At 32.8% G+C, this 12433-nt stretch overlaps 1 protein-coding gene across 3 annotated transcripts in view; it reads right to left on the bottom strand.

Moving 5' to 3' along the window:
- LOC123685106 (arylalkylamine N-acetyltransferase 1-like) overlaps window positions 1–12433 on the bottom strand; it is a 35099-nt gene that overhangs the window by 3871 nt on the left and 18795 nt on the right. Inside the window, exon 1 of one of the 3 annotated variants that reach the window (XM_045624688.1) lies at window positions 6702–6866. The exons of the other annotated variants lie outside the window; for them this stretch is intronic. Within the exon in view, the coding sequence (XP_045480644.1) occupies window positions 6702–6770 (69 nt within the window). The 5' untranslated portion in view covers window positions 6771–6866. Of the gene's footprint in view, window positions 1–6701; window positions 6867–12433 lie in introns of those variants that run through there. 3 annotated transcript variants of the gene reach the window in all.

Below are 12433 nucleotides of genomic sequence, written 5' to 3'. Positions count from 1 at the left end.
GAACTGTTAGCCGGTAGGAAAATCTAAATAATAATGATTTCAACAAAAAAATTCCTGAAAACCTTTGTAGCACTTTTTTAATCCAAGGTTATTTTTTAACTCGAGTTAAATCTTTCATTTCTGTTAAATTAGTTAAATCTGCAATTTCCGTCTAATCCCTTAATAGACTGTAACTAGGGAATTCAATCCCGCAAATGCGGGATTTTCCACGCTGGATCTGCGGGATTCAATATTAAAATTGCATATTAGACAATATAAGCACAAACGTCTTTTGAAACGTCCTAGAAAGCAATAAACTACTCATAAGTTACGGACAAATTGGAAAGTCATTATAACTCGACATTGAGTAAAGAAATGGTTAAAGCTTTATTTTCTAGGATAAAAGAGCGCCGTCAATGTATGTCAATTATGGTACCGTATTGAGAAAATCTAGGCAAATATCTGGAATTTCTGGGATAACAATCAAGGTTGCCAAGAAGATACATTTGTACTTCATAGCAAATCAACATCACGAAATGAAATTAAGAGTTTGACTGAGAGGCTGCAAATAGGGACGTCTTTAGAAGACCAAAACAATCCTAAACCGAAGACCATTTCACATATGCTGATGAGGATAAAGTACCTTCATCTAATCTAGCAACGAGACGTGAACCATCTCCTTTGAATTTAGAAGAGGAATCGAAGCATAGTATTCATACTACGTGGGTACCAGAATCAAAGGCTTCTTCTATGGCTTGACGAGCTCGGGTATGAACAACACTTGACCAGTTATTAAAACATGAAATGACCCTTTTTGAATTCAGATGGAATAGGGATACGGGTACATACTTGGAAGCTCAATTTTGAATAACAAATGCTTTTTAGTTGGAAAAACTGTGAGACAGCACTAGTCGGCAGATTTTTCGAATTCACCTGCGGAAAAACTTGACAGCTGTTGCCATGAAATAATAGTTATTTATAATACAAGTGCAGAAGGCATTCATATTCTTCCACGAGTTCAAAATTCAAAAACGAGCCACGAAGTGGCGAGTTTTTGAAAGAACGAGTGTTAGAATGAGCCTTCTGTACGAGTATTATACATTATTTTCTCTAATTCATTGCATTTTTATCGAAATCAATGAAATATTTCCATAAATATCATTTAGTGATTTTTGCATTGAAAAATGTTGGTTGGCAGAACTGATTTCTTTAAGGCAAATTGATGAATTGACAGATAAAGCCGTGGCGGAAAGTTCGGAGTACCAACATATAATAATAAAATATAACCATGAAAACTGTGCGTTTCTAATATATTCTCGCACGATTTTGTTCTACAAGATGTGGAAGAATGAACTGAATAACCACAGAATTAGAGAATAGTTATTTATAATACAAGTGCAGAAGGCATTGATATTCTTCCACGAGTTCAAAATTCAAAAACGAGCCACGAAGTGGCGAGTTTTGGAATGAACGAGTGGTAGAATGAGCCTTCTGTACGAGTATTATACATTATTTTCTCTAATTCATTGCATTTTCATTGAAATTAATGAAATATTCCCAAAAATATAATTTAGTGATTTTTGCATTGAAAAATGTTGGTTGGCAGAACTGATTTCTTTAAGGCAAATTGATGAATTGACAGATAAAGCCGTGGCGGAAAGTTCGGAGTACCAACACAGAATAATAAAATATAACCATGAAAACTGTGCGTTTCTGATATATTCTCGCACGATTTTGTTCTACAAGATGTGGAAGAATGAACGGAATAACCACAGAATTAGAGAAACACTCTTATACCATAGTATGTTTTCGATAGCATAAGACCTTTTTATGAGCATGTTTAATAGGTTGAGAACAAACAATATATATTGTTAACAATCCCGCATTCTAAGTATTAGTATAGGTAAGTCGGTGCTCATAGGTGCTGGATTTTGAAGATGAAAAACTCGTAGTCAAAACAAAAAAAGATTCCGTAGAGATGAGTGTAGCAACTTCAAACTAGGTACAACTTCGAACCAGACTACTTCGCTATGTTGTTAGTTGTTTGGCAGAACCTATAGAATTTTTTCGAATTTTATTTTTATAAATATGAGTTCGTTAAGAAAAAATTAGATGAAATATAAAACTGCTTGAATATCATTGCAGATAATTTCAATATAAATAAGATCCATGTCATGTGTCTCCATAATTTATTACCAATAAAATAGTAATAATTTACTCTCATTCTCTAACCAGTGGAATGATTGACAGGTTGGTTTCAGCAGCCTTGAGCTTCCAATATTTATTGAAATAAAATTTTGCAATACAAAGGAATTTTACTTTTACAACACATTATCATTTAATCATCGATAATAATCAATGCATTTTTCCATAATCTAGATATTGCAATTAGTTAGTTTTTTTTTGCTCTAACCTGCAGAATATATTAGATTTTATTATAACTGTTAAAAATGAATCTTTACAATCATTCCAGATGAATATTTTTTTCCAGATTCATAACAATAATGTGTGATTTTTGATGGTTTTCAATTGAAAAAAGAAGGTTATTTTTTACATATTACAAAAATAGTTTTTATACAACCGTTTGTTAATGTCCATCTCATACACACTAAAATATATGTTCTACTTTTTGATAATGTATAATTTTATGCTTCATTTTTTCCTATGTTTTCGAGGGGAACTCACATCTCTATACTGATACGAATATATCTACAATTAGCGCAGAACTATTAACTTTCGTCATTGGGTAGGTATATTAAAATCTGAAGTTAAAGATGAAAAATTGCTGAATCAATCCTGATATTGAGAATGGGAAATTCAATTATCTCCAGCCTTTCGTAAACTCGATAACTCTCTAACGGGGAGAACTATAGACACTTGAAATTTTAGGGTAAATTCGAAGGCAAAATTCGACTAGAGGTTTAGTAAATTTTTGTGATATATTCAGACAGAATATTCCAGTTTTTGGAGAGTAGAATACATTGATAGGACGACTGACCTTCCAACAAGTTCCACAAAGTAACATCATTCCCTCAATTATCGATTAGATTTGGGATGATGTTTGAATTATGTAACACGTAACATTCTATTCGAAATCTCAATATTTGAGCGATCCTTATTGGTGGGAACGTTGCCAAGGGTTACATCTGTAGAAACTAGGGGAACATCCTTTTTTTTGCAGCGTCGACAGAAAAAAAAAACATTCATTGTTTTTAGGCGCTTTTTCCAGAGAACTCAATGTTTTTTTCATGATTTCGTGCTGATCCACAAATGGCATATAACGAAAGGAAAAAAATCGAACCTTTCAGGCATGCAATTATTATTTTTATATGATTCTTGATTTCGTCAAGAATATTATTCCAACAAAAGTGATTAAAATCAATCGAACCGTTCAAACGTTATTGGAGAAAATGTATAATTAAAATGAAGACTTCGGATGAGTGTAGTACGAAAAGAAAGCATTTTTGGACATACATATGTTTATAGGACCTTTTTCTTTTTTTGTTGAGTACTATCACCTCCGGAAATTCCTACCCATAATTAGGAAACACCCTCTACATCAGAAATGGGTACGAAGTATTCAATGAGAACTAAAACCTTCGCATTCGCCATTTTGTACCACGCTGTATAACATAACAATCCTTTATATATGGGTACTTCTTTGAGTGTACATCCTCATTTGAATCTTGCTACGTATACTCTTGACACTCTTAATTATTGATTAGAGATTTGAAAAAGAGAATCATATGAGCAAGAAAAATGTTAGTTTTGGGAGATTTCGAGTCCTGGTTTTCTGGTTAAGGGAGTAGCGATGGGAGACAATAGCCTATTCAAAACAAAACCGGTTCCCCCAACTTTTAGAAACCCTAAACTCCTGAGAGGTCTCTCAAATGCGTAGGAGAGGCAGAATAAATCATTGACTATAAAAATTTTTTTTTTAGTTTTAAGTCGTCTCGTAGACTCGCGTAATTTTTCTGACTTAACTCTATTAACCAAGAGTTATTTATTTTCATTTCATTTCCTTTAAATTTGGGTATTGTCAACCTATCACGAAAATTCAGATGGAATTATATAATTTTTTTGAATGTCTATGGTTTTTATTTCAATACGTGTATTTTCAAAAGAAACCAAGATATCAAGGTGGAATAAAAACTGAAAGATGGCGAAAAGAATGATCTTTGTAATAAACTAACCATAAACTCTACAAATACAGGTTTTTTTTCACCGTTCATAAATAAGCTATAAACATTTGTGGGAAACTTTTCTGGAGTTTGTTGAAACACCAGAGAATTTATCCTCAATTTGGGGTAGAAACAATTGGAATCGATGAAAAATTACTAAAATTCTTGGATAACGAATTTCAGCGAAATTTTAGATGACCGAGTTTTTTGCCGGTGAGTGTATATATACAGTTCACCTGTAATATTTAGCGAGATCAAGAAAATAATAAATATTTAAAAATTGAATCTCCGCAACTTGTTTTTGAATCATCACATAGTGATAATAATCCGCATAATAGGAATGAATTTTTCATTTGCACATCCTACTTAATTTCTTACGCCAATAGAATTGCTACCATTCCACATAAATATTTATCTGCTTCTAATCATATTTCAAACACGTAAAAAGCAACTACGGAATAAAATATTATCCAATGAATCAATAAGAATTCAAGTAATATTTTCACGGAAAGCAATGCGTTTTAGTTTATTATTTCTAATATTGAATGTTCAACTCCTTTTGACATTATCACTCTTTTTATGTTTAAATTCCAAAAATCTAATGAAGAACACTGTAGATGTCACAGAATAATTCATTATTTCCTTCTATTTCGGAAAAATTTCACAAATCCAAAGATTTTTCAGCGGAAGGTGACTTCCGCTTAAAAATTAATTAATTATCGAAGTTGAATTCGTTTTAGTAATTTTCAATTTTCTCCGGTATTTACGTCACCTGTGGCTACATAGATTTATTAAAGTTTTCATAAGTTGGTCAAGTGACTTAAGTTTGACTATACAACTAAAGGAACTTAAGAAATGCTCATCTTCTCGATTGATTCTATATTGATACTTGTTTATTTTGAATAAGGCTTATATTCATTTGAAAACAATTTTTATTTCAGATCTGTGTTTACGAATACCCCAAGTTTAATACAAGGATATTGATGAGGTGATGTGGGTTCATATATTTTAAGATCTTATGGAGTTTCAGAAATTATATCATATCAGTAAAGGGTTTGATGAAAAATTGTCTGCTATTATCATGAGTATTCCTTCTTCAATGTTTGCATAAACTGAAGAAATATATATTATTTTATAATTTCAAGAAATCCAAGTTTTTTCATTACCTACTATGTTATTGAATATGAAAACACCTCAAGATGTGATCATTTTTGGGCCAATTATCTTCGAAGAATAAAATTTCGTTAGGATCATATATTCAATTAGGAGCATGAGAATTATATCCTTTTTAGAAGTTCAATATCCAAAGTTTTCAACAGATTTGCTGACATTTTGGACATTGATAACTGATACAAAATTGTATCCACTGTTCCAGAAAAATACCACACTGTAGATTCTTAAATTGAAATATCTATTACAAATTTAAGTTAAATATCTTGTAAAGGAAAGGCGCTATGAGAAAAAACTTGAAAAAAATTCGAATTTTAATACCCTGCATGCCGAAAACAAGGCATTTGTGGGCCCATGTTTGTGGGACTTATTTTCTTAAAATGATCCGAGAAAACTGTAATTTTCGTTTGTACCTCCAATTAAGAAACACCCTGTATAATTGGTCGAATGAATGTTGAAAAATTAGTATGACGATATTTTGAAAAGGGATTTGAATACTATTAAGTATTTATAGGGAAAATGTTTTAAATGTTATTCCTGTTGATAAAAATTTTGATTACACTTTAGAAAGACTAATATAAGAAATCTGTTCAAAACTATTTTGCGAAGAAAAGTGGTCATATTAAGAATATGCATATTTGTCTTTATGTTATATTCGACACAATATTTCAGGACTAGTAAAAAAGCTGTGAGAAACTTCTTAACTGCGCTTGTTTAGCTGCATAGGTGTTGTAAAAGAGGAAAATCATGATGTTGTAACGTAAGTTATCACTCTACATTCTCTCGCAGAAAATGGAAGCAAACATTTATGGAACACAGCAAGTATATCGGAGAAATAATAAATTTCTTCCGACACAGTTACGGTAGATAACATCCCTTATTGTTTGACCTAGATCCAACGTTGGCTCAGTTTACATTGTATTCACCAGGAAAATAGAGTTTGCAATATTGAAAATTTTAGAGCTTTCAAAGTCAGTTTATAACCTGTGGGCTATACACATAAACTATACTGGGGCAGAAGTTGAAGTATGAATAAATAGGGATAATATTTGAGTGAAACAGCAGAATTATTTTCAAATAAGCGGTAAAAGTTTTCCAACAAAGGAGAAGGCTCAAAACATTCGGAAACTAATAAATTCTATAATCTTCGTCATAATGTAATGTAATTATGTCATAGTTTCGAAAGTGAGAGTAAAATATTCACCCTGTATTGGTGAAATGGAGCCAACAAACTCCGAAAAAATTTGGTTCGAAAATTTTTTTTCATTTTGAATGTTTATCGTCGAAATCTGTTGATATTTGAGATGTATCAAATAGGGGATGAAAAGTATAATTAGTGAATGAAATCTTAAGTATTATTCACATATTTACCACATTGTCCTCGAACTTGATTTTGCCGAATTTTTCGGTCAAATAATTAGATTGGAGTTGCACTGACATTTTTTTTTCAGTTTCCACCACCGAACTTATTACGTATATCCTTAGAATTTCGTTCAACCGAACAGATCCTTTCACCGCGATTGTGTGCGTCCGGGCAAGCAAAAGCGCCTGCTTTTATAATATTCCTGATCCTCCACGGCAAACTGCGATGGTGAGTGCAAAAACGGAGCTACGCACACTCGGCGGTTTCAAGACCAACCTCGCTTGTTTTTTCGTTCAAAAAGTGAAAAAATATAGCTGGGCGCTTTGAAAGTTGACCAGGGTGGGACAAGGTGAGGCTGTAGGAAACGAAAAAAAAGTATATCGATTTTGAAGTTTCTCATATTTTATGTCAAAAATGAAAATATCAAATGGGAAATTTTGTTATACCCGCCAGTCATAATTTATGAGATATTGATGACAATCGTCATATGCGACAAGAAATTGCAAATTTCAGCAAAAAGGATACCCCGAACTGGCTGAATTTTTAATATGTTATGGTCCAAGTCATTTCTAACAAAAATTTCACTAAGCAAGTTTTTCTAAAGTCTAGTTTCGACGCTAGAGGCTCTGTCAGAGTAATAAAAATAGATAGAGGGAGTATATGTCATTTTCAGTAAGCAAATTTTGTCCCCAACATGAACTATCTAATTTGACATGAAGCGAGCAGAAATGAAAACAAATCAATGATACGATTTTCAGGTCAATTCGCGAGTTCCTACACAAAGAACGCACTTCTTATGTACCATAGTAAATCAATGTTTCATATTCACTCGGAATATATTGAAATAAATACCTAAATATATCAGAAATTCAGAAAACAAACTTCAAACGCCCAAACGACGTGAAACCACCAATGACACTAGGAAAGCAAAAGTTGCCAAATTTTGGATTTCAGCAGGTAGATACAGAAAATAATAAATATTCTGCTTATTATAAATTCGACAATTAGGAAAAATATCGGATTCCAAATATTCAAATTTGCATATTTAATCGGGAATCATTCAAATAAATATATTTCATTCAATAAAATATACATTCATAACGATATAGTAAAATTGTGAATTAGAAAATATGTCACAATCCGACAATGTAATCTAACCATTTTGGGGACATATAAAAATTGCGTATAGTCCCTCTATCTATGTTTATTACTCTATGGAGGCTCCTGAATGTTCTCTCATATGTTTTCCATTGTTACAAAATACAAAACGTTATCCTGGATAATCATCACTCTTCTGAGTAATCAAGATCTGAACAGTCATTAATATGAGATATTGTTAAGTGGAGTTTATACCACGTGGCATTCCCGTTCTCTGCCAAAGATTAACTACTCCTCGCTTCTCAGCCCTTTTGAGATCCCACCACTTTTCAGGATGATCAAACAATTTAGCATCCTTTTTACCACATGCAAGGATTCAATATACGTTTTTACGTCTTTATTTTTAATTTTAGAAAAACCGTTTCTTCGGTCTTTGAAAAGACTTTTTGTATAATATTTCATGTGTTCCATGATGGTTGTTATAACGGGTGTTTTTTTTTCAAGGTATATAACTTTAAGTTGGCATTACTGTTCAAGATGGAGACCGATTTAACAGCTGTCAAGTGATTTATTCTGAGTTTGGTTTGGCAATTCATCATGAATAGACTCACGCCTGAACAACGCTTGCAAATAGTGCAATTTTATTTCGAAAATAATGGTTCTGTGCGGAATACGTATCGCGCACGACATCCATTTTATCGTCGACAAAATCGTCCATCAGAGCAGTTTATTCGATTAACCATGGAACGTTTTCGCACCAAGTTTACTCGTTACGCGTTAACTCGCATCCCCAGAGACGCCGTACGGTGCGTACAGAAGAAGCTATTGCTGCTGTAGAGCGTAGCATTGAGGAAGACCCGAATGAGTCTATCCGCCATCGAGCACAGGAATTGGATCTGTGTCCATCCACTTCATGGAAGATTTTGCGGAAGGATCTTGGTTTGCGTGCTAACAAAATCCAACTCGTGCAAGAATTGAAGCCAAACGATCATTAAGTGAGGCGTAGATTCGTCGAATGGGCCCAAAATGAGATTGCCGTTGTTACCGATTTTCATAAGCGAATTTTGTTTAGCGATGAAGCGCACTTCTGGTTGAATGGCTACGTCAACAAACAAAAATGCCGCATTTGGAGTGAAGCTAATCCTCAAGTGTATGTCGAAACACCGTTACATCCAGAAAAACTGACTGTTTGGTGCGCTTTATGGGCTGGTGAAATCATTGGTCCGTACTTCTTCAAAAACGATGATGGTCAGAACGTTACAGTCAATGGTGATCGGTATAGAGCCATAATTACTAACTTTTTCATTCCTGAATTGAACAACCATGATGTCCAGGAGCTGTGGTTCCAACAAAACGGCGCAACATGTCACACAGCTCGTGCCGCAATCGATTTATTGAAAGACACGTTTGGTGACCGCCTATTTTCACGTTTTGGACCTGTGAATTGGCCTTCAAGATCTTGTGATTTAACACCGCTAGACTACTTTCTGTGGGACTATGTAAAGTCATTGGTCTATGCGGATAAGCCACAAACCCTTGACCATTTGGAAGACAACATTCGCCGTGTTATTGCCGATATACGGCCACAAATGTTGGAAAAAGTCATCGAAAATTGGATTACATCCGAGCCAGCCCTGGCGGTCATATGGCAGAAATCATATTTAAAATGTAATGCCACAAGATTATTTTGCGGATAAATAAAATTCATGTCAATCGAATAATCCATCGTTGTTTTATTGCAATTCAAAGTTCTATAGCTTTAAAAAAAACATCCTTTATCTGCAGATGACATCAAAGTTGTTGATGTTGATGACCCCGATACTCCTGCTAGAGCAGTATTTTCTCAATCGAAGGACAATGAAGCAATATTCAACAAATTTTCTGGATTTGTGGGAAATTGGTTAATCAAATGAACTGCTAGCTCTTAGTGAAAGAGCAGGATAGGTTCATACAGCAAAAACGTTATCGATAGATAATTTTCTACGCTTTAGCGGAGCAAGATAAGAATATTTATGTGTGATTATAATTCCAAAAAAATGAAATCTGATTGGAATTTGATTTTTGATCAGTTAATAAGCCTTAGATGTTAACGACAGCTTGCAAAAACTTATCTCGTTGATTTGAGTGATTGCTTTAAGTTGACGTAACTGACATTAGAACACTGCATTAATACCGCATAATAAACATCATAATGTAAATATTCTGATACATAAATAGATTATAGACTATATATCATATAGTCTCTGATCACTCAATTCAAGGATATAACTCATCTCTGCCTATAATCTCCATACTGGTTTAGGCATCTGTGTTGAACACATATGGACATCATTAAGAAGAATACATGTCAACATTTTATTCGTGTGTCAGATTACACATTCAGACAACATAGTACATATTATCAATTATGGATTTGAAAGATCACTTAAACTTAAGTAGTACAAATTGTCAAAATTATTCTCATCACAATATTCTCCTATACTCAAGCCTAATCTTTCATTCAGATTGTTTCATTTTGTCAGTTCTTCTCAAATGTATCAGACTTTTACAGGGAAATAAAATTTTTGTATGAAGATTGAAATTGTGTCATTTCTGACTTAATTCTTCTACATTTTTAGAGCAAAACCGACTTTATTTCATTTTGGACTGAGATATGTATTCAATGTGGACCTACTCCGAAATTTAGAACCTATGCAAAAACCTATGAATTTTGGGCTTTGACTCAAATTTGATAATTTTTGAAATTTATAATTTCTGGTTTTATCGTTCAGGTACATCTGATTTGTTGAAAATAATCAGTTTTGTTTAGTCGATATTCAAAATTGATTGATTTGAATCCAAAGTTAATTTGGAAGAAAACAATAAACTCGGATGAAAAATACATTGGAAATTTTTGGAAGCAGGTAAATTTATAAATGAAAGTCTTAGTAAAATACGTAGATAAATACTTTTCAAAAAAATTGAGAAATCAATATATTGTTATTTTAGAGGCATTTATGTTATAGCTTCAAACAATGACAGAATTTCATGTCTTTTTACGAGTTTACGATCATTTTTAGAAAATTCTTCTTGAAATTTCTATATAGAACAACCTTCGTTTATTTAGCCTTGCACGTAAAATTAGGTGCCCATTCCATAGATGCAACAAAAATTTGTGATGAAAAAATTACGATGTTGATGAGAATAATTTAAATTATTGAAAAAATTATAAGTTTTTCACAAGATATCAGTGATTCATTTCTTCACTTCACGAATGCACTATGCTATCAATTTGAGATCGATATAATCCATTTTTAATAGCTCTCGGTCATTTTTCTCGATTGCTAGAATCTTTGCAAATTATACGACGTCTAGTGATACTAATCTGTAATGAACTGTAAAATGAAAGGTGAAGTTGAAGGCTGTATTGAAGGTTACTTATCAATAATTGAATCACCGAAATACTACCATAATATCAATTAAAACTTTTATGCGCGTGATACATGTTCCAACCACTATCCTTATTGTGTAGTACTTGCAATTAAGCCATTTTTTTCGTTACATTCTTATTACAATACGTTGTATTGTCTGCATTTTTGCATTATTTGGCATAAAGGTAATTGGAATAAATTCAGAACAAAAATCAAAGGCAAGATCAAGATCCAATATGTACCTAATACCAAAATTGAGAATATGTATTGCTATGATGATACTAAATATTATATATTTTCACCGCAAAGGGTAGGTATTATGTTCATGATTAAAATTCTTTTTATCGATATTTATTTCGTTTTTTTTTGATGAGTTATTCTGCTATAAAAGAGAGAATAGTACATTTCATATGATTGGTTCCATCAATTTGTATCAACCCTGTAATCATAATGACAGCAACCCCTTAAATCTTAAACTGATGGTAATTCGATTGGCTTTTCAAGAATGCCATGCACTTGACCTAGTTAGAGTAGAGTAAAATAGTTAAGATAGCAAGAGTTTCAATGGAACATGAAAATAATGAAAAAATTTTAACTATAAAACATTTTCAAAATGATGAAAATTTCAACTCGAATTTGCTTGTGCATATTCTTAGTTTCAATTGTTCCACATCTCAGGGCTGTGTGTTAAAAACAACCTAATTCGAATATCACCATAGGAAAAATGTAAAGGTGTCAAGTCTTGATTCGGTCAAAATTTGGATCATTTTCCTAGGCCCTAGCTCACAATTTCCAAGAGTTATTGACTGATCGAGCGCTATTAAACTCAGCTTGCAGTTCCAAGTGTAAAATACCTTAAACCTATCAATTATTAATCAAATCTACTGAATTATTTTCCTAAACATTGTCTACCGATAAAAGGAAAGATTGAAGAATAGCGAGGTCAAGTTTGTTACGTAAAATTTTGAATCATTTGTGTTTTTAACCAGGTTGTGGTTGAACAAGACTATTTTGCAGACAAAAAGTAAAAACTACTGAAAATGAAATGATAGTAGGCGTGAAATCAGTGTCAAGGTTAAGCCTTGTTATGACTAGACGTTGATGCCGATAGAAGAGCTTGAAAAGATTCTGTCAATAGTTTTTGTTATTTCCTTATTATTTTCACGGTTTTTCTTATATACAGGGCGATCCAACAAGAACTTAACACCTAGATTTTCCGACTTTAAAATGGA

The sequence above is a fragment of the Harmonia axyridis genome, chromosome 7 (assembly GCF_914767665.1).
Source record: "Harmonia axyridis chromosome 7, icHarAxyr1.1, whole genome shotgun sequence".
Taxonomy (NCBI): domain Eukaryota; kingdom Metazoa; phylum Arthropoda; class Insecta; order Coleoptera; family Coccinellidae; genus Harmonia; species Harmonia axyridis.
The sequence above is the reverse complement of the archived record's forward strand: the minus strand, read 5'-3'. Positions and strand labels throughout refer to the sequence as shown.